This window comes from Electrona antarctica (assembly GCF_951216825.1).
Source record: "Electrona antarctica genome assembly, chromosome: 16".
Classification (NCBI taxonomy): domain Eukaryota; kingdom Metazoa; phylum Chordata; class Actinopteri; order Myctophiformes; family Myctophidae; genus Electrona; species Electrona antarctica.
Genome location: NC_136797.1, coordinates 35,036,221 through 35,059,118, shown reverse-complemented (window position 1 = coordinate 35,059,118; position 22,898 = coordinate 35,036,221). Strand labels below are relative to the sequence as shown.

The window sequence follows — 22,898 nt, the reverse complement described above, 5'->3', positions numbered from 1 at the left end:
TACAGGCAGTCTGCTCAAGTACCATGTTGATGGTACAACTGAAACTAGTACCATGTTGATGGTAAAACTGAAACTAGGCAGACTCAAGTAGTTTTCTAATTTGACCTGTTGTCTTCTTTCTTTCTTTTTTTAAATGACTAATTATATTTCGAAACCAATCCATCCATCTTCTACCGCTTATCCAGATTTGGATGCAAAGGAAACAGTTCCAGATGGAAATCCCAGACTGTGCTTTACCGAGCCACATTAGCTACTTCTGCCTGGGGGAGTTTGAGGAGTACCTGCCGCTTGTATCAACGATCTTGTTCTTTGGTCATGAGTCATGACCCACATTTCATGATGAGCATACTGTAGGTGAGTGTAGGAAGGAATAAAGATTGAATTGGTAGATAGAAAGCTTTGCCTTCTGGCTCAGCTCTTTTTGTCGAAACAGTGTGGTACAAACTGAGCCAATCATATTTCAGTTTCATAGTTATTTTCAAGCCTTTGTCAAAAACTTTCACCTTAATAACTCACATTTAACTGGGAGTGATACAGGTCCATTTTGAGTGAAATCAACACTCAGGATTTGACTGTGTAGGTACCCAGTCCTAACACATGGTGTAGTCTAAACACAGACAACTCCACAACAGAAAAGCCACCTCAGCAAATATGACCTAGCTTTTGTGCACAGTTCTTTGCAGGGCACACATGCAAACAAGCGCAAAACAAAGTATCCTATTGCAGGTGTACTGTGTGTGTGTGTGTGTGTGTGTGTTTATGTGTGTGTTATAAACATACAATAACATAAATGTCCAATTACAATTATTTGAGATAATAGTGACAATTCTGCATAATTGTCAAAAATGTTCATACATTTTCAAACATTTTCCAAAAATAGCGGAAATAGCCGATCTTCGAGCGGATTTTAATATTTTGAAAGTATAAAATTATTAAATATGTATTTATTTTGTCCATCTTCCTTGTGCAGGTTTTGTTTACAATGGCCAAAGGCATTATTTTATTAATATGTTCCAATGTCAAAAACACAATTAAATAAGCAATTAAATTTTTTTGTATGAAAGTTAATCGTCAAGTAAAATGTCATGATTGTGTATGGAGGTGTGTGTGTGTGTGTGTGTGTGTGTACCTGCATGTTTGTGGTGGGTTGGGGTTTGGGGTTCCTCTGTGCTGTTGCCCTGCTGCAGGAAGAGGGCAGCTCCCTTGACCATGAAGAAGCTTTCACTGAGGCTATAAAACACAATCACAATGCATGGTTACTAGCACTTCATTAGAATGTACACCATTGGTCCAGGACCCCTGGGGGTCCTGCAGTCTGCAGGATGGTTGTATTTAACTCTGCAGGCTGCAGTTAGGAAAATATTATATCATAAATATGATATATGTGTTTTTTTTTACATTAACAACTTGAAGCATAGGGAAGAGAAGACCAAGTACAGAGCAAAATAAATTGACCACAGCAACTAAACCGATTGTACTTCCTTGTCCCTACATATCATCATGCATAGTGTTTCAGTCAGCTCTTAGCTCCTTGTCCCTACATATCATCATGCAGTGTTTCAGTCAGCTCTTAGCTCCTTGTCCCTACATATCATCATGCAGTGTTTCAGTCAGCTCTTAGCTCCTTGTCCCTACATATCATCATGCAGTGTTTCAGTCAGCTCTTAGCTCCTTGTCCCTACATATCATCATACATAGTGTTTCAGACAGCTCTTAGCTCCTTGTCCCTACATATCATCATGCAGTGTTTCAGTCAGCTCTTAGCTCCTTGACCCTACATATCATCATGCATAGTGTTTCAGTCAGCTCTTAGCTCCTTGTCCCTACATATCATCATGCATAGTGTTTCAGTCAGCTCTTAGCTCCTTGTCCCTACATATCATCATGCATAGTGTTTCAGTCAGCTCTTAGCTCCTTGACCCTACATATCATGCATAGTGTTTCAGTCAGCTCTTAGCTCCTTGTCCCTACATATCATCATGCATAGTGTTTCAGTCAGCTCTTAGCTCCTTGTCCCTTCATATCATCATGCAGTGTTTCAGACAGCTCTTAGCTCCTTGACCCTACATATCATCATGCATAGTGTTTCAGTCAGCTCTTAGCTCCTTGTCCCTACATATCATCATGCAGTGTTTCAGACAGCTCTTAGCTCCTTGTCCCTACATATCATCATGCAGTGTTTCAGACAGCTCTTAGCTCCTTGACCCTACATATCATGCAGTGTTTCAGTCAGCTCTTAGCTCCTTGACCCTACATATCATCATACATAGTGTTTCAGTCAGCTCTTAGCTCCTTGTCCCTACATATCATCATGCATAGTGTTTCAGTCAGCTCTTAGCTCCTTGACCCTACATATCATCATGCATCATTTGACCCGTCCATCAATTTTACTTCCACTGCCACTTTTACTCACTTTGAAGCCGTTTCCCTTCCCTCCCTTGCGACCATCGTTTCTAAATTAAAACCCTCATCCTGTCCCACAGATATTATCCCCCCCCGCCTACTTAAAGAGGTGTGGGACACTGTTGGACCCAACATCCAGCGCATTTTAAATAGCAGCTTAGTTTCTGGTATTGTACCAACATATTTTAAACAGGCAGTAGTGCAACCTTTAATTAAAAAACCAAACTTAGATACCACAATTCTCTCCAATTTTAGACCCATTTCTAAACTCCCTTTCATTTCAAAGATTTTAGAGAAAGTCGTACTTTTACAAATCCAGGATTTTATTGATAGAAACGGTATTTTTGAGAGGTTCCAGTCCGGTTTTAAACCACTTCATAGCACTGAGTCAGCACTTTTAAGAGTTTTTAATGATCTTTTAATAACTACAGATTCTGGCAATTTTGCGGTTTTATTGCTTTTAGATCTTACGGCCGCTTTTGACACGATTGACCACACTATCCTAATTTCACGTCTTGAGCACTGGGTGGGTATAAAGGGCACAGCACTGGATTGGTTTAGGTCGTATGTCACTGGGAGAAGCTTCACTGTCAGCACCGGTGGCTTAATGTCATCTTCTGCCCCCCTCCCCTATGGGGTGCCCCAGGGCTCAATCCTTGGGCCCATTCTTTTTGCACTTTATTTACTCCCCCTAGGGTCAATTTTACGTAAACATGGTATGTCCTTCCATTTTTATGCTGACGACTCCCAAATCTATCTCCCCATCAAGCGAGACAGTACCACCCCTCCAAGCCAACTCCTGGAATGTCTGGATGACATTAAAGCCTGGATGGCTTTAAATTTTTTAAATTTGAATGAGAACAAAACAGAGATTATGATTTTTAAACCCAGTCTTGCTGCAAATATGTCCGAAGTGGACCTCGGCCCCCTGGCACAATACATTAAACCCACCGTAACCAACCTTGGTGTAAGAATGGACAGTGATTTTTTAATGGATAAACAGGTGAATTTAGTTTTAAAATCAGCTTTTTTCCAGCTCAGGATTTTATCTAAGGTGAAGCCTTTTTTAACTTTTTTAGATTTTGAAAAAGTCATACATGCTTTTATCACTACCCGCCTGGATTACTGCAATGCACTTTATGTTGGGGCTAGCCAGGGCTGCATCTATAGATTGCAACTAGTGCAAAATGCTGCTGCACGCCTTCTGACAGGTACAAGAAGGCGTGACCACATTTCCCCCATTTTAGCTTCACTGCACTGGCTCCCTGTTTGTTTTAGGATTAAGTTTAAGATTTTATTGTTTGTTTTTAAATCCCTTAATGGGCTAGCACCTCCCTATATTTCAGATCTTTTAAAATTGTATGTCCCAGAAAGATCATTGAGATCAGCAAACAAACTTCTGCTGGAGGTCCCAAAGGCAAAACTAAGACTTAGGGGAGATCGTGCCTTTTCCGTAGCTGCCCCTAAACTGTGGAATGAACTCCCCCTCTCTGTAAAACTGTCCCCCTCTATCCCTATTTTTAAATCCCGTCTTAAAACACTTTTTTATTCCCAAGCTTTTACCCCAGAGTGAGTTATTTTTTATTTATTTTATTTTATTTTTATCTTTTGTTTTATTGTTTGTTTTGTTTTCTCCACCCTGTTGTATATTTGTATCTCTATAATATGTTTTTGACGATTTTGTGCACTTTTATTTGTGTTTTTTGTTATGTTATGTAAAGCACTTTGGTCAACTCTGTTGTTTTTAAACGTGCTCTATAAATAAAGTTGGATTGGATTGGATTGGATGCATAGTGTTTCAGACAGCTCTTAGCTCCTTGTCCCTACATATCATGCAGTGTTTCAGTCAGCTCTTAGCTCCTTGACCCTACATATCATCATGCAGTGTTTCAGTCAGCTCTTAGCTCCTTGTCCCTACATATCATCATGCAGTGTTTCAGTCAGCTCTTAGCTCCTTGTCCCTACATATCATCATGCAGTGTTTCAGTCAGCTCTTAGCTCCTTGACCCTACATATCATCATGCAGTGTTTCAGTCAGCTCTTAGCTCCTTGTCCCTACATATCATCATGCAGTGTTTCAGTCAGCTCTTAGCTCCTTGACCCTACATATCATCATGCATAGTGTTTCAGACAGCTCTTAGCTCCTTGTCCCTACATATCATCATGCAGTGTTTCAGTCAGCTCTTAGCTCCTTGTCCCTACATATCATGCAGTGTGTTTCAGTCAGCTCTTAGCTCCTTGTCCCTACATATCATCATGCATAGTGTTTCAGACAGCTCTTAGCTCCTTGTCCCTACATATCATCATGCATAGTGTTTCAGTCAGCTCTTAGCTCCTTGTCCCTACATATCATCATGCATAGTGTTTCAGACAGCTCTTAGCTCCTTGACCCTACATATCATCATGCATAGTGTTTCAGTCAGCTCTTAGATCCTTGACCCTACATATCATGCATAGTGTTTCAGTCAGCTCTTAGCTCCTTGACCCTACATATCATCATGCATAGTGTTTCAGTCAGCTCTTAGATCCTTGACCCTACATATCATGCAGTGTTTCAGTCAGCTCCTAGCTCCTTGTCCCTACATATCATCATGCATAGTGTTTCAGTCAGCTCTTAGCTCCTTGTCCCTACATATCATCATGCAGTGTGTTTCAGTCAGCTCTTAGCTCCTTGACCCTACATATCATCATGCATAGTGTTTCAGTCAGCTCTTAGCTCCTTGACCCTACATATCATCATGCAGTGTTTCAGTCAGCTCTTAGCTCCTTGTCCCTACATATCATGCAGTGTTTCAGTCAGCTCTTAGCTCCTTGACCCTACATATCATCATACATAGTGTTTCAGGCAGCTCTTAGCTCCTTGACCCTACATATCATCATGCATAGTGTTTCAGTCAGCTCTTAGCTCCTTGTCCCTACATATCATCATGCATAGTGTTTCAGACAGCTCTTAGCTCCTTGTCCCTACATATCATCATGCATAGTGTTTCAGTCAGCTCTTAGCTCCTTGACCCTACATATCATCATGCAGTGTTTCAGTCAGCTCTTAGCTCCTTGACCCTACATATCATCATACAGTGTTTCAGACAGCTCTTAGCTCCTTGTCCCTACATATCATCATGCATAGTGTTTCAGTCAGCTCTTAGCTCCTTGTCCCTACATATCATCATGCATAGTGTTTCAGTCAGCTCTTAGCTCCTTGACCCTACATATCATCATGCATAGTGTTTCAGTCAGCTCTTAGCTCCTTGACCCTACATATCATCATGCATAGTGTTTCAGTCAGCTCTTAGCTCCTTGACCCTACATATCATCATGCATAGTGTTTCAGTCAGCTCTTAGCTCCTTGACCCTACATATCATCATGCATAGTGTTTCAGTCAGCTCTTAGCTCCTTGTCCCTACATATCATCATGCATAGTGTTTCAGTCAGCTCTTAGCTCCTTGTCCCTACATATCATCATGCAGTGTTTCAGTCAGCTCTTAGCTCCTTGTCCCTACATATCATCATGCAGTGTTTCAGTCAGCTCTTAGCTCCTTGTCCCTACATATCATCATGCAGTGTTTCAGTCAGCTCTTAGCTCCTTGACCCTACATATCATCATGCAGTGTTTCAGTCAGCTCTTAGCTCCTTGTCCCTACATATCATCATGCAGTGTTTCAGTCAGCTCTTAGCTCCTTGTCCCTACATGTTTGACAGACAGTATTGTGCAGCTCTGCTACAGGCAGAATGAACCACTGAAAAGGTTACAATCAGAATCAACTTTATTGTTACAGCATTGGCTTACAGGTGCATTGGCTTACAGAAAAGAAGAAGAAAACAGGAGGCCAGCATATACAGTATGAATATGAGGTTAAGCATTTGGTGCCAACGTGGTAACCCATTGGTTACATGATTAGACATAGGGCACAGGTAAAAAAATTATAATAATCCACATGGCAGGTATACTGTAGGTGGAACTTTATTTGTCCCCAGAGGGCAGGGGCAATAGTATTTTCTACATTTCTTTATTAGAATATAATATTATCCAAGACAGTGGAAAATATTTTACAGTGGGTAAAATAAAGAGGTAGATTGCATGCTCTTTATTAGCTCAGCAGACCTGTCCATGGTGGTGATATACTGTTCTAGTCTTCACATTATAAACACACCACTTGATTAGCCACTTCCCCGTAAAATGATCTACAAGGGCGGCTGTGGCTCAGGAGGTAGAGCAGGTCGTCCAATGATCCCTGGGTTGGCGGTTCAAATCCCGGCTCCTCCTGTCCACATGTTGAAGTGTCCTTGGGCAAGACACTGAACCCGTTGAATGGGGCGGTGAGCTTGCCACCATTGGTGTGTGAATGTGGGAAGTGAGGACGCTGGCGTCGACTGTTCGCCGCTTCACCTCCCAATGTATGAATGAATGAACCATTGTAAAGCGCTTTGAGCACTTGGAAAAGCACTATTAAAATGCAATTCATTATTATTACAAGCTCACATTAGATTGCCTATTTGAGCTATTTTCTTTTATTAATAAAAGGATTTTATAAATGATGTAATCGTTTTCTGGGGTCCTTGTGTCTTTAAATGATGTCAGCAAATTGATGATCATCACAAGCTGTACCTCTTTTCTAATCAGACCGTCTAGTGATTGGTTTATTTCTTTCAAATGTTTCTATACAAGTAACTGTCAAAATGCTGTGTTATGCCTGAAGAAGGTCCGTAGGGACTGAAACTTTGCCTTCAATAAACATAACTACTCCGGTACCGAGCAGATATTCAGTGTTATTCATTATTATTGACTAGACCAGAGCCCGGCTGTAGAGCACCGAGTCGGTAACAATGGAAGTTGGAGATCCATGCCCCACCCGGCTATGCAATACCCGTTGTACCCATGTCAGAGTACCCGTTCAACCCATCTGTCTGTGTCCCTTTTATGCCCATATATGGAGATTTCTGTATCCATCTCTCTCTGTCCTTCTTCCTATATATGGAGTTCTGTGTCAGGCATGCCCAAATATGAACTGTGTTGCATAATCTGGAATCTACATGTGAGGGGACTTAGGCTCATTAGGTCCATTGGCAGAGCCTGACCAGAGCCTTTTGTGGTGGTTCTGGACAATCGTGTATCTGACCGACTCGACACTGGGCCCTGTGGTGGTGTAGAACGTGTGTCAAATAGGTCGGCGGGGCAAACGGTTCTCTAGAACTGTAATGTAGTTGATTTTAGAAATATAGAAATATCGATATCTTATTTTTTCATGCCTATTTTGATGATAAAAAAATATATATATATCCCCCCAGAAAACGTGCTTCTCGATTGAGCAGGGAGAGAACTGTGGTGTCTGCCATCCAGGACACACAGCTCTGAAGGAACAGTGCGTGTCTTTGTTTGGACTTGCTCTCCTCTCTCCACCACCACCACCACCACACAAAGCCTGGTATGACTGAGTGGGACGACGCGTCACAAGACCTTTTGTCTCAGAACCTCTGTTACATGGCATCATTGTTCCTTTTCAAATTTCTCCAAAAGAAAGATGACTTGTTGGTGAAGATAAAGTAGCTTCGCTAGCAAATTTCAAGGAGGACATGCTGTTACAGCGAAGAGAGATCATTTGGAGAAAAGGGATGGTTGTTGATTCAAATGTCAGTCACAACCTCATCCCCTTAAAAACAAATAAGGTCAAACCGTACTTCCTCTAAAAGAAATTTAAAAAAAATAATAATTACACAGCAGCCAGACACATTAGGGGATACCGATTAGGGCATATTCATTAACAAAATTAATTAAATGATGTAGTTTACACATTTTGACATCTTGGGAATAAGTTCACTGGTTCTCATACCCTATAGCTATGAAAACTAGAAAAACAAAGTTGCATAATCATCTACCCAAAGCTACGAAAACAATGTTGCATAATAATCTTCCCAACAGGCACTAGAAAGTTAGGTACAAAATAAATGCCATCCATTTAAAGTGAACTACAAACTACAATTCTGATTGCGGATCACCATAAAATGCTGAATTACACCAAAACTGTCTCCTGTGTAGTTTGTGTGCTGCAGTGAGGTGACTTACATACGCCAGATCTCCCTTTTAGTCAGTGTGGTGTGTTCCACAAAGTCAGGCAGCACGGTGAGCATGGATTTCTGTGACGGTGCAACCACCAGATGCATCTTGCAGGTTACCCGAGGACTGTCTCTACAACCTCCTGCCTCGTTACAAAAGCCAACAAATGCCAAGTCATTTCTCTCTCATTAAAAAAAAAAGGCTTCAGCTCATAGCACAGCAAGAGACAGCCACGTTAAACTGAACTGAAGTCAGTAGAACATTAGCAGCTCCAGCGCAGCAAACAGCCTCTCGGATGTTGTTTTCTTCTCCACAGTACAGCAGCGTATTCTGGTCTAGTCACGCATCCTGTCTTGGTCTAGTCTAGTGTGTCCCTCACTCCTGTGACGATCTGTGTTCTTTGTACACGCTGCTCTGTCTGCTGCTCGCACTACCCACCAGCAGCAGCTTATCTCCCCCTCACAGCGCGTGCTTGAGCAATAGCCCTCTGCCACTGTTTGCTACAATACAACTATTCAGGTATGGGATGTGTTGGCTGGGTTGGGTGGCAGGGAATCTTGCATGGCTGGCTTTGGTCTCAAAATAAAATGGCTATAGGGGCCTGTTTGACATGCAGAACAAATCTGCATGAATCATCTGCAACATAAATAAAGGAGCTTTGATCAATCATGAAGGCAAAATGTGCAAGTCACATAAACATGACAAACAAAGCATGGCAAGACACTTTGAACTTTGCATGTCATTTAAAGGAGCATTCAGTGATTTGGGTGATTTGGAAAACCACCCAGTCCGCCCCGGTAACAAAATGTGCACATGCACGCTCTACAGTGGGGGGAAGTGCAACAGGCCAACAGCATGTGCACCAAGGCCCGCCACCACTCGATCATGATTGGAGGAAGGCCCCTCTCATCCTGATTGGATGAAGGCTTTGCCACCCGCCACCAAAACTGAAACTAGGGTTTTTTTACCCCAGTCAAATCACTGAATATACCTTTAAACTACTTTAACACGAAGACAAAACAGAAATCTCCACATACTTGAGCTGTGTGAGTTCAGGTTACCTAAAGGTTTGTGCTGTATAAGACACAGTTCTGCTTGAGCAATAAGAAACAAGACGAAGGGCTATACTGTGAAATATTGGCACTGGTGTAGTACTGTGGTCATAGGCATGAAGTTGAAGGCAGAGTCAAGTAGATCAGCACACCAGTGCCGTGCACTGTCACAGTATACCGTGACCTTGAGTATACTACAGCAATTATACTGCAGCTTCGGAGTGCTGTTATCAGGAGTTAACAGTCATTATAATGTCTCTCAGGCAATCATAATGAAAGGTCATAATAACTTGTAACTGTGGTATACAGTATACTGTATGTCAATTGACATGAAGATAAACAAGGCTACCTTCATTCTAAAAGACAATTGTCATGGGAAATGGAGATGTTCTATTTTGTATTCACATTTGTAAATGTTCATGCTGTATATAGTCAGTGGAATGCACACACACACTTCCAGTCATGAGGTCAACACTGCTCCTGGCTGTTGCATAACTTAAGCCTGTTGTGAAGGAGTTTTCTCCCGGAGAACATTGTGAGAACCAAGGCCCTATGGAGGGTAAAATGTGGATCAGGTTTCTGCCTGACTGATACCATATGGCCCTTGGAGAGTCAGACTCGCTGCCTGACGTCACTGGACCGCGGCGGATCCTCAGGGCCAAGAAGACGACAAGCAGCTGGTCAGTGTCATGTGTGAGCCCGCCTAAGAAAAATATTCTGATATTCTGAATTTGTATCCATTCCTCTTTTGGTATTCACATTCTTGCCAAACTTACTTTCTTACTGCTGTCGACTATTTGTTTGATGATTTTAAGAAAGAGACAGACACCCCCAGCCTTCTGTTATCTAGGAATAGATATAATAATAACATTGGACATTTTTGTGGTGGAGAAAATGGATGGCAAGGCATCTTTATGAAAAACTGATTGTGTTTTTATTTAAGTATTTAATAGCTGGTGTTTGGACTCATAAATACTGTAATATAATCATATTATTTTGAACTGTACAATACATAACCGAGAAGCTATCTTCTTCTTTTCATACATTCATTGGGGTTAATATAAGGAAACAGGAGTAAGTGTTATGTTAAATTCTTTAATTACTGAGTGATATGCATACTACTGCAGTCAGAATGTAGGGTTAATGTCATGCCTTATGTTTGCATTATTATTCTCAGCTGTCTGTAATAAGACTTAAAACTTGGCTGGTGATTGTAGATCTCTATAGCCCAGGAAAAGGGCATAGAAGATCTCATGACCTAAAACGTAAAAGGTTGCCTTCACCTGGCATACAGCCTTAAAAAACATGACCAACATCATAATCTCCAGCTAAAACTTTGATTTATGTTTATTTACATCTAAAAATGATATTCTTATTTAACTCTGCAGAGTTTCCACTGTGAAACAATCAACAACAGAGGATCCCGCTACTACTAATAATAATACTAATAAACTATGAAATCACTTTCACAAAGGTCTGCAGGTGAGGCTCTGCACACTCACACTGAGCAAAGGTCTTAATAAAAGTAAAGGTGAATAAAGAACAGAAATAATACAATGCCATGCCATGCCAACACAAACAAACATCTCTTGTGTAGACATTAATCATCCGTTTGCAACCCAATGATCCAACCTACTGTACTGTCATGCGAGTCCGCCTAACCGTTATTGATTTTGACGTTGACATTTATTTTGACCTTGACCTTTTTGAACCAAAAGACAATCATCTCTTTGGGGCAGCCTACTGAGGTAATCAGAAGGCTCTCTCCAAAACACACAACCAGCGGTTCTTGTATTTGTTTTACACAGGATAGGTTAGAAATAAATTTAGGGTTAGACATATTTTTACTGAGGTTAAGATTAGGAATAAGGTTGGGTTAGGTTTAGGCATAGTTTACTGCACTACTACATGACAGGTTGCTGTTGCTTTCATTTTATTATGCCTGACATTTTATTATCATTACTGGGGTCAGGGGGCTCAGAAAATAGCCATGGGAAAACCCACTCAATACATTTCCTTGTCATGTAATTGTCTCCACCAGGCCGAAGGCATGGGGAGAGAGTATGTTTTGCACTCCGTCCGTGTGTGTGTGTGTGTCCGTGTGTCCGTGTGTCCTTCCGTCCGTCCGTTACCAGCTAATCTCCGGCACCGTTAACCCGGTCGATGCCAAACTTTGCACACACACTCCCTGGATGCCAACGATTAACCTCTGCCCTGCATTTTCCAGAACGGCCTGTTATAGCGCCACCATGAGGCAGCTTTTCACATTGTTTACCTAAAACTGCACCGATCTGCGTGAAACGTTGCATGCACACTCCCTAGAGGCCAAGCACAAACCTTTCGCCTGCATTTTCCGCATCTGCCTTTTATAGCGCCACCAGGAGGCCGACTTTTGTAAAACAAATGTTTTGATATTACTCCTCCAGATTCTGTCCAAAAATCTCACAAATCGTTACACAGTATCTCTATGGTCATGTGCTCAAGTCGGATCTGTCCGATATTTCATATTCCATCCTAATTGGCTATAATTGGCTTTCACAGTTTGCAAGATTGCCCCGTTTTGAACAAAAGCCTCAAATCATGAACGCAGCATGCAATTTACGTGAAATCTTTCACACATTTTCTTACTAGGCTGAGGAATATATCCCACCCTTTTCACATTGGCCTGTTATAGCGCCACCAACAGCTTGATTTTTGCAAAACACATTTTTGGAACAAAATGCCTCAAGTCATCCAATTGCCATCAAAGGCAAACATGTTTATATTACTCCTAAACATTTTGCCAAACATCTCACACAGTCCTATCCTCCTGGTGGAGACCTGTGCCCAGAAGGGCACTTTTTCTAGTTTATACTAAATGTATACTATTCCTTGCCTAAGTTGCAGTACAATAATTGTATCTCCCATACAATTCTAAATATATTTTCTCTCATGAGACTCTTTGGAGGCTTTCTAGACTGCTTAGTCAACTATACTGAATTAGCCTACCGTTTTTGTCTCCACCAGGCCGAAGGCATGGGGAGAGAGTATGTTTTGAACTCCGTCCGTGTGTGTGTGTGTGTGTGTGTGTGTGTCCATCCTTCCGTCCGTCCGTTACCAGCTAATCTCCGGCACCGTTAACCCGGTCGATGCCAAACTTTGCACACACACTCCCTGGATGCCAACGATGAACCTCTGCCCCACATTTTCCAGAACGGCCTGTTATAGCGCCACCATGAGGCAGCTTTTCACATTTTTTACCTAAAACTGCAACGATCTGCGTGAAACGTTGCATGCACACTCCCTAGAGGCCAAGGACAAACCTTTGACCTGCATTTTCCGCATCTGCCTTTTATAGCGCCACCAGGAGGCCGACTTTTGTAAAACACATTCTTTGATATTACTCCTCCAGATTCTGTCCAAAAATCTCACAAATCGTTACACAGTATCTCTATAGTCATGTGCTCAAGTCGGATCTGTCTGATATTTCATATTCCATCCTAATTGGCTATAATTGGCTTTCAAAGTTTGCAAGATTGCCCCATTTTGAATAAAAGCCTCAAATCATGAACGCAGCATGCAATTTACGTGAAATCTTTCACACATTTTGTCTTACTAGGCTGAGGAATATATCCCACCCTTTTCACATTGGCCTGTTATAGCGCCACCAACAGGTTGATTTTTGCAAAACACATTTTTGGAACAAAATGCAAAATGCCTCAAATCATCCAATTGCCATCAAAGCCGTATGCAGAAATGGCACCCTTTTCACATTGGCCTATTATAGCGCCACCAGGAGGCCACAACCTGACCTGGCTTGGTGGAGACCTGTGCCCCGAGGGGCACTTTTTCTAGTTTTTCTTCTTTTTTGTATTTTCTTTTTTTAAGAAAAAAGGTAAGAGCTCAGCTTACCTCTGATTATTTTTCCGGTCATCATCACTTGCAAAATCCTGAAAGCAAGAAGAAGACAGACATGATGTACAACGCCTCCTTGATTATTTACTTGTTGATGAAAACACCTTCTTTCCATCATCTAAACTGGATAATATACATTTGCAGCCTTCCATTCAACACAGGATAAAGACAAACGACAAATGTTCTTCAGTCATTAATAATTAATGTGTCGCAGATCCTAGGACACATATGACCTCTCATTGACTCTTTGCGGTCAGTTTCTCAATACATGACATCACAATATTTTTGACCAAATACCTTGATATCGATATTGTGGCAATAATATCATTATTTATCAATTCTTCAATCATTTACAAAATAGCAAACTTCATCATCATTGAAAAGACAACACTTACGCCATTATGATATTCAACATCTCTGATAATATCTAGTCTCAATCATCAAATCAATATATTTCCTAGCCCTAATCCACAGTAACCTAAAGAGTTGCTATAGTGTAATGAAGAATGCCAATGAGAATCCTCTGCTTTGAGATCTTGGTGTCAGTTAACAAGCAAAATAGTCTTTCATCTCTAGGGACATTCACCATGTTCAGCAAGATCAGCATTTTGTAGCATCTAGGTCAGAATCAAAAGTCGAGTCACAGCACAGGAATAGTGCAAGCTCTGTTCTGGAGAAACAGCTAACGATTTTGATGCACAAAATAAACACGAATTCTCATTATGAACCCTTTATACATTAGCATTGTACAAACATGCTAATGAATGTAAATAATAATAAGACTGTTTAGACCCTGGCAATAATACTCTTTTTCAGCAGCACTCTCCCAACACCAACACACTTAGCCCAAAGTCTCACTCTGTTCACAGTTACTACTGTAAGTAGAATGACAGTACTGTACTGTCCATATTTCAAATGGAGTGTCAGTGGACAACATGCATGCTCAGCAGTGCAGGAGATGGGTATATGGTGACTAGATCCGTCACAATAATTACATAATTGCCTGATCACAATTATTGTGAACTAATAGCAATTGTTTTGTATAAATGTTAGAATCACTTCCATTCCTAGTCTGTATAAAAACAGCTAGATGAGATTTAATTAGCAGAAATGTCATATTTCCATCATTATTTTCGCGTAACTGTCTGTCAACGCTCTTTAAACCAATTTCACCCTGACATCCTTATTTTGGCCATTTAAGGGCAAAACATTTTAAATAAAATGAGATTCATTTACATTTTTGAGTGGTGTAAACCACTCCTACAACTGGCTTTGTTAGTCTGTCTGTCTGTCTGTCTGTGCAAAAAAAAGTGAGCATGGTTGATGCTGATTGGTTGATGCTGATTTCATTACGTCAGACATTACCTTACACCACTCAGTTCACACGGGTGTGATTTTTTATGTATAATAAATCTTGGCCATAATACATTTATTTTGATTACTGGTACCTGTCAATGTCAGTGATTATTTGTACAGTAATAGGCTTTGAATATTTATTTAAGTCATTTGTCCTGTCCATAAACCCTGTGCAATTGTTTTAAAGCCTAAAAAAGAACAAATACATGTATTTATTATTATTTATAATGCCAAAAACACAATTAAGTCATTAATCACAATTATTTGTGTGACAATTAACTAAAATGGCATGGACATGGTCGTGAGACTTATGGCAGCCCTATTTGCTGACAAAGTGAACACCCTCAAAGCTATAGTGTAGATTCTTGTCCTAACACAAACATTAAATGCCATTGACAATGAATGGAGAATTTACGTACGTCATACTGTATGTAGACGAGCAAATCGGCTATTTTGTCCTAACACAAAGATTAAATTCCCATTGACAATATTCATCATACATCATGAAGATGTATGATGATAAGAGCGCCCCTCACTTCACATGGGTGTGTGTATTTTTGAGTGGTGTAAACCACTCCTACAACTGGCTTTTGTGTGCAGATAAAAATGAGCATGGTTGCTATGTTCAAAATAATTTCTGACGTAATTAAATCACACCCGGGTGAACTGGATGACCGTAGCAACCATGGTCATTTTTTCTGCACAAAAAAGGCCAGTTGTGAAATCACATCCGGGTGTGATTTCATTACGTCAGATCAGAGCTGATCAGGCTATATAATACCTTACCTTATATAATAATAATGATTTCATTACGTCAGACATTACGTCAGACCACAGCTGATCATGCTATATAAAACCTTACACCACTCAGTTCACACGGGTGTGATTTTTTTTTTTACGTGTCTGGTAGTAGTACATTTCAAAGACACTACATTTCGAGGAAGTGGAAAAGTACTATTAACCAATTACGCCCATAGAGTATAAAGAAGGATAGAGACTGAACTGGCGCGAAGCTCCGCCCCCCCCGCTATTCATGTCAGTGGAAGTTGCTCAGTGGCGTTTTGAAGCACCCGGAAGGACCCGCATTTGCCAACCAAATTTTGGTTGGCAAATGCGGAAGTGCAACCGAGCGCTCAATGTTAAAGCCCAGCTGCACGGGGTTTCCTCGTCATGAATCCACGGGTCCGCCTGCAGTCCTTCCTCTTACCACTAGGGCCCAGTGCTTCAACGTTGGAGCGCCTCACTGGCCCCTTGATTAAGCCCTATGCCAGTGGTTCTCAAAGTGGGGTCCGAGGACCCCCAGGGGTTATTGGGGAGTTCCAGGGGTCACATGCAGCTAAATGATAGATTGTTATGAACCAAATGGACCCTTATGGGTCTGTAACTCAGAGAGTGTACAAATGGAACTGTACACTCTCAGAGTTAACTTTTTTTTTTTGAGTGGTGTAAACCACTCCTACAACTGGCTTTGTTAGTTTACATGTCTGTCTGTCTGTTCGTACCAAAAAATGAGCATGGTTGCTATGGTCACCCAGTTCACACGGGTGTGATTTCATTACGTCAGACATTACGTCAGACCACAGCTGATCATTCTATATAAGACCTTACACCACTCAGTTCACACGGGTGTGATTTTTTATAATATAAATTGCAGTTCCATGAGGTAGAAATGCAATTAAATGGGGGTACGTCAAACCGTGGATCCTTGAAATTATGGAAAAATGGTTGAGAATCAATGCCAGAGGCATAAAATCTTCTCTTATGGGGGTCCCTGGCATATCTTTTCAAATTGGGGTTAGTGGGCTAATAAGTGCCAATTTGCGGGTCCTTGACATGAAATCGTTTGAGAACCACTGCACTATGCAACACATTGTGAGCTTGGGTATTTTAAGTTGATAGAAAATCTTCACATTTTTTGTCCACCATGTGGTTGTACAACAGTGTCAAGTGGTGAAAAAAGCCAATCCACAAGCTCTCAATATGCTGCATCACGATGAACTGAGATGATTTATTTTGTCTTACCCAAAATAGGGACACCAGGTTGAAAGAGATCAATGTGTTATAAATGTATCATGTCATAGTAAAGTCGAGGCAAGCTGGGCAGGGCTTAAAGCCCCAAAAAATCCCAAGACTGAAAATGATTTTTTGCAAATCTGCAGTGATCTCATTAAATGACCCTTATGAAATCCTCAGGACTGAAATCAGTCCCCAGGACTGAGAACTTTAAGCCCTGCAAGCTGGGAGACACAAGCCAATTATATTTATTATTTTACACATATACAAAATAGTTTTGCTTGTTTTAAAGCTTGATGAATTTTGAGTTGTCATGCCATGTCACCACAGAGTTTGCTGAGTAACTATTTGTGTCAGAAAAATATGTGAGACACATTTGTTTTGGCTTGAATTAATGTCATGAGGTAGGCAGGTAGCACGTATAGTAATTCTCTTATTTATTATTTTGTAGGACTTTATAAGAAAGCACTTTTGGGGTGAAATTGAATTGATTTGAAATCAAATGTAATCCACAATGTCATTAGACTTAATAGCATGGCCCTCACTTTTGTATGACATCATGTGCATGTCTGTGTACTGTGTGAGTGACATATTATAGCTTGCCAGAATTTCCTTAAGCCTATAGCTCCCTCTGGTCCATAGCGTTAGAGTTAAGCATACGCTTTAGGAACTAACTGTCAGTATCCTAGAAATGAACAGAGACCTGAGATAGATGAATACAACAATACTATTGTGTGAGATAGGTGGAAAATAAGGTTAATAGAAATCAGCAAAGCGTGTGAGCGCTCTCTACTGGAAATATTATGCTAGTGTTATGATCCTCCATCTAATATGAAAGCATCACGATGCAGAAAGTTGAGTCATTATTAGACCAAGCGGCAGCAGACCGCTATTCAGCAGAAGGGCGCTACCATCTACCGAGATTACGTCACCCTGCGAGCGCTGTCGGTCATTTCCACATACTGGTGTGTTGGACGCTGTTGCTGTGTTAACTGAACGATGTGATGATGATGCCACGCCACAACAACGGATGCCAACTTCTCACACACACTCAAAGAGGGCCTATGTTGCAAATAATAAACGGAGGGCGCAGTACCACGGTCGCAGCAATGTTTGAAACACTTTTGTCACGTTAGCTAAATCAATCCCCACAACAACATGGGGTTTTTATTAAGCTGGTATTGGAAAGCATTTCACTGCTGCTGCCTGGTGGTACAAGCTAACTATCACAGCTGAGACAGCTGAGCTAACGATAGGCTATAGCAGCCAAGCCTGAGCCTGTGCAGGTTTAAATTATAAATATCGATCAAAATACACTGACAACTCAACTGGTTCGTCAAATGTCCCGGCACTGGAATCTGAAATAGCAGCCACACGGCTACCCCTCCAGTGTTCCCTCCTGCCTCCTCTAGTCTACGCAACACAAACAGACCCCTGTCCGACCCCGTACTGTACAGACCGCCGCTAGTGTGCACTTACCTCCCCCGCATTGGTGGTGGCCGTGCTCGCCGAGGATGCTGCACTGGGGGTGGGTGAGCGCTGCAGAGTAACCAGGGCCATGGTGGCCGGAGTCAGGAGTGACTGAGGAGGGGAGTCCTTGGAAGGGGAGGAGGAGGAGGAGGGGGCGCCTATCTGGGAAGATGTGCCGAGATTGTCTCTGTCACTAGGGAGGGAAGATTCTTCCTCGTCGGGATCACATCTTTAATCATCTGTCTCTCCCGGAACTCAGATATCCCCAGATTGAAACAAACCACGTCCTATCCGCGGTTTTTGGAATGGTCACGAACGAAAGCAGGCATTTGAATTGTTCTCCATTTGCATAGCCATATAGGCGTGCGTGCAGCAGAGTAGACAAACAAAACACGGTGCAGGTTGCATGCAGACTAGAGCACAAATGACATGCAGCTTTGCCCGACTGCTTGTGATTGGCTGGCCCAGTTTGCTTGTGAGCTGTCATTGGGCCAATGTTGTCAAGGTGACTCTGGCCAGAATAGGCATTCCCAAATGTTAATAACAATGAAATGATGCTACTGTCCAATATGAAATGCAAAAATAAAATATAATTGAATAATTCTTACACTTGCAAATAATACTACACGTAAGACATTAAATATATTCCCTTTAATTTAGCATTTAAAGGAGTAGTTGACAAAAAAAATACTTATTTTCTATGAATTACACACCCCATGAAGCCTTGTATTCATGGAGATTTTTTGTTTTTGTCACATTCCTAAGCCAATCATTTTTAGGTGAACTACTCCTTTAACAACAAGGAATATAAAATAAAAATAAATTAAATAGGCCTACAGTAATGTGTGTTCTGGTAGGCTTTTGTGGCAAGTCTTAGCAGTTAAATGTTTTAGTTTAAAGGCACCAAAGGGATATTTCACATGAAAACATGTTTGGGTCATTTTATCGTCTACTCTGGCTTAAAAACTTTCTGAGGTGATCACAAAAGCCTGAGTAGATGACGTCAAACATGCCTTTAAGACTCAAAGACCTCAATCGTCAATCCATTATTAATTATGTATCTGTAGGTGCATGGATAATGATGACATCTGGTAGATTGTCTCCCGCCATGAATTGTGTGGTGTTACTCTTGGCCTGTCCTGGTCGGGTCCTGTTTACCTCAGCAGAATTGTCTTTTATTGCCTTGGATGAAGACACAATTCACGGTCACGGACAGTGTCAAATACGTATAGGCTAGAGATTCTTGAGCATTACCTACTGTCTATGGTCAAACCATATGAAGATGAAGATGACACACATCACTTGCATCATTTTTCAAGTAAATAATAATAACCAAGGGACAAGTTGTTGTATCCAGAAGCTGACAGTAGGTGGTGTTCTAATTCCATTGTCAGGGGCACTTGTTATTTTCAATAAGTCAATAAGTCACATAATATGATCATGATACAGGTTTTTTTGTATCAATATTACAGAATCATAGTCTTGACACTTTTGTTCACCACCTACCTGAATAAATACAATAGCTACTGTCATGTTGGAACATTAAATATATGGTAGTAGTAATAATGCCCTTGTTTATGTGCACAACAAGGGCATTATTACGGTCAATTATTGCCTAATTTGCCCAATTGTATTGTTATTTGTTAACAAAGAGACCTTCATGCACCTTTTCTGGGAATGTGATAGATGGAAAGATTTAGTTAAAAACAAAACAAAAACAAAGAAACATCACTTTAGGCCCTGTTCAGACTGGCAGCCCAACCTGTTACCTGATATCTGGATAACTGATTGTGGATTTAAATGGAGAAACAAATGTCAGTATAAGGAAGAATGACATGGTTATAATAACTATGATGAGTGTGTATGCCACTATATGGTTAGAATGATATGAATGAATATATGCAGAAAGGTTCCAGCCTGAAAAATGAAGGTATAATGTCAAAGTGTCTTTAATCCTGCATTGTAGTGGCCAGTAAGGGGCAACTCCACTGACTGCAAAAAGAGTTACGGGTTCTATATTTAAGTCATTGGGAAAATGAACCAACTCACTTGATTACTTAGCTCAGTAAACATTTTCCGAGCATGTTTTCAATGTCTTCTTCAGTGCAGCATGCAGGTTGCATGTTTTCCATGCAACCTTCCACAATCTCCAATTCACCATATTGTGAATAAATATCTTAATTTTGCTCCTGTGTTTGGCTCTGCATTTGGGTTCAACTTTCTGCTACCGTGACAGCGTCCTCACCTTCGTATTCAATGTTTGTGTTTAAAAACAGTCAAAATTGTCCATTGTCAATGGCATTTAATGTTTGTGTTGGGACAACATTTGGGTTACATACACCAAAAGCTGGACATAGGTAGGGATATCGCCTCTCAAAAATCACACTTGTGTAAAGTGAGGGGTGCATTTACCATCATACATCATCATCATACATCACATTCCGTGCTCAGCCAACCAAATCATGGGTTACGCACATACACACAAAGCTGGGCATAGGAGGGGCTAACGCCCCTGCCCCTCAAAAAATCAGTATTGTGACATCAGAAAGACGCACCAACTTGGGAGAATCTCCTTATTTGGGCATAAAGGACAGACAGACAGACAGACAGACAGACAGATGCACGCACGCACGCACACGCGCACGCAGATTCCTGGAGTTATATACTGTAGATAGAAAAAAATGTATTTTGGACAGGTCGAGTATTTGTGTGCAACGCAGATGGGTGTCTAAAGAATGCTGTTCTCTACACCAGGGATTTGACTGTAACTGCTAGAAGCTTTCTGGCTTCTGCAGTCCTGCAAAAAAGAATGAGGATAACCTATAAAATGTTGGAAATTAGGACACAAGCAGAGGCTATTGCATTGTGGGATTATACGTACATTCACGTGCTATGATGAACCTCGCTGCCCCCCTCCCTCTCTCTCATCAGATACCCAGTCCTTACCAAGAATCTATTCTGTCCTCAGTTGTCCTACAAGCTCTGACTTTGAACATAATCATCAGCAAAACCTGGACCTGACTTTGACTGGACAGAGCAGGAGAAAACTTCACCAGATTTGATTTACGGTACACCTGACCAGAATAACAATGTATAAATCCTCAAAGGTAGGTTGTTTATCTTGTTGAATGGCAAAATATTGTGACTGTAGGGATAGAAATCGTATGTGCATTGTGCATAGGATGGGAAGATACATTTATGAAAAACATTGAATGTGTTGCAATTAGGACAGGTAGGGCATGTTCATTTAAATAGCTAAAGAGTACAACAACGTCAACAATAGACCCGAATTTGATAAACTACAATTAGCATCATAAGCCAATGTTCACAGATAAAGGGTACAGCTGCAGCTGCAACATCAAAGTCACCACAAAGTGGGACAGTAGCATGAGTGCATCTTGGTTCCCATGCACTGGTCACTCACAGCGGTCTATTTGTTCACATGAATAAAGGATTAGTTGAATGTTTAGTTGTTTAGTTGACTAATCTGGCCTCTGAATATTTATTTGGATATCATGTGATGCACCTTGTACACTGTGAATGTTTACTGTGTTAATTTCAAGCATTTGTAGTCCCACTGTCCCAGACACCAAAGTCATTTTGACAAGGTTCATGACTGACTACGTGAAAAACTAAAGTCTCTAACCTAATGGTTCAGGTTTGTTTTAATTTGCATTGTATGTAAAAAGTTTGAAAAACAAACACAGAACTTATTTGAGACCATTTATTTTCCATTTCCAAGCTGGACACTTTAAGATTATGCAGTTCTCATCGCTACATTCTTGGCTGTTCTAAAGGGAACAGACAGAGGGGCCACCAGTGGCGTGCACAGACATTTTGAGGGGCAGGTGCTCAAGTGAAAAAAGGGCACCTTGTGCAGCGAGTGGAACTGCCGGCTGCCTTAATAGTGTATGAAATGTATTGATATAATAATATATTACTATATCATTTGATTTGATCAACCCCGGCTGGGTCGCCTGAGTGAGGGGTATGATGTTGGTAGACCCGAAACCCTGTTGACCTCAGGATACATCACTGAGGATACGTCCCAGGTGCATCCATGCGATGTATTTTTAGTTATAGTTATTCTATTTATAGTATAGGAATAGACTATGTGACAACCGGGTATAGTCTGGTGGCCACCGGAGAGACGGGTGATAGCCGGAATGTAGACGGCACCCGGGTGAGCAGTATGGGTTAGCGCCCCAGCCTGTGTCCTCCGTGAGGAGGAAGCCCAACAAACCTCGGTGAGGCCTTTAGGAGGGCCATTATAATCCACCACTCCTGAATGGCGTGCCTGGTGCTGGGAGTCTGGTGCAACGCACAGGTCCTGGGCCCTGTGAGAGCAGGAGTGGACCTGGTGAGACGTAGGAGGGGCCTGGACAGGAGTCATGTGTGTGTGTGTGTGTGTGTGTGTGTGTGTGTGTGTGTGTGTGTGTGCGTGTGCGTGTGCGTGTGCGTGTGCGTGTGCGTGTGCGTGTGCGTGTGCGTGTGCGTGTGCGCGCGCGTGTGTGTGCGTGTGCGTGTGCGTGTGCGTGTGTGTGTGTGTGTGTGCGTACGTGCACGTGCATGTGTGCTGCTTCACTGTTCATTTCAAGTGATCCTCTATTTCATTTGACCATTTCACCTCTTTTGAATCACCTTGTTTTACAGTTAT

General features: G+C 41.4%; 1 protein-coding gene across 3 annotated transcripts in view; it reads right to left on the bottom strand.

Moving 5' to 3' along the window:
- The window catches only part of ssh1b (slingshot protein phosphatase 1b), a 36,128-nt gene extending 17,505 nt beyond the window's left edge, over positions 1-18,623 (bottom strand). For 2 of the 3 annotated variants that reach the window (XR_013791995.1, XM_079525225.1), the window contains exons 1-3: positions 18,251-18,623; positions 13,400-13,437; positions 1,130-1,230 (exon numbers count right to left, since the gene is read on the bottom strand). Coding sequence is in view for 2 of the 3 variants with exons in the window: in XM_079525225.1 (XP_079381351.1) it covers positions 1,130-1,230; positions 13,400-13,437; positions 18,251-18,331 (220 nt within the window). In the remaining variant the exon portion in view is untranslated. Of the gene's footprint in view, positions 1-1,129; positions 1,231-8,465; positions 8,807-13,399; positions 13,438-18,250 lie in introns of those variants that run through there. The other variant, XM_079525226.1, reaches the window with a different exon arrangement.
- Positions 18,624-22,898: the final 4,275 nt, after the last annotated feature.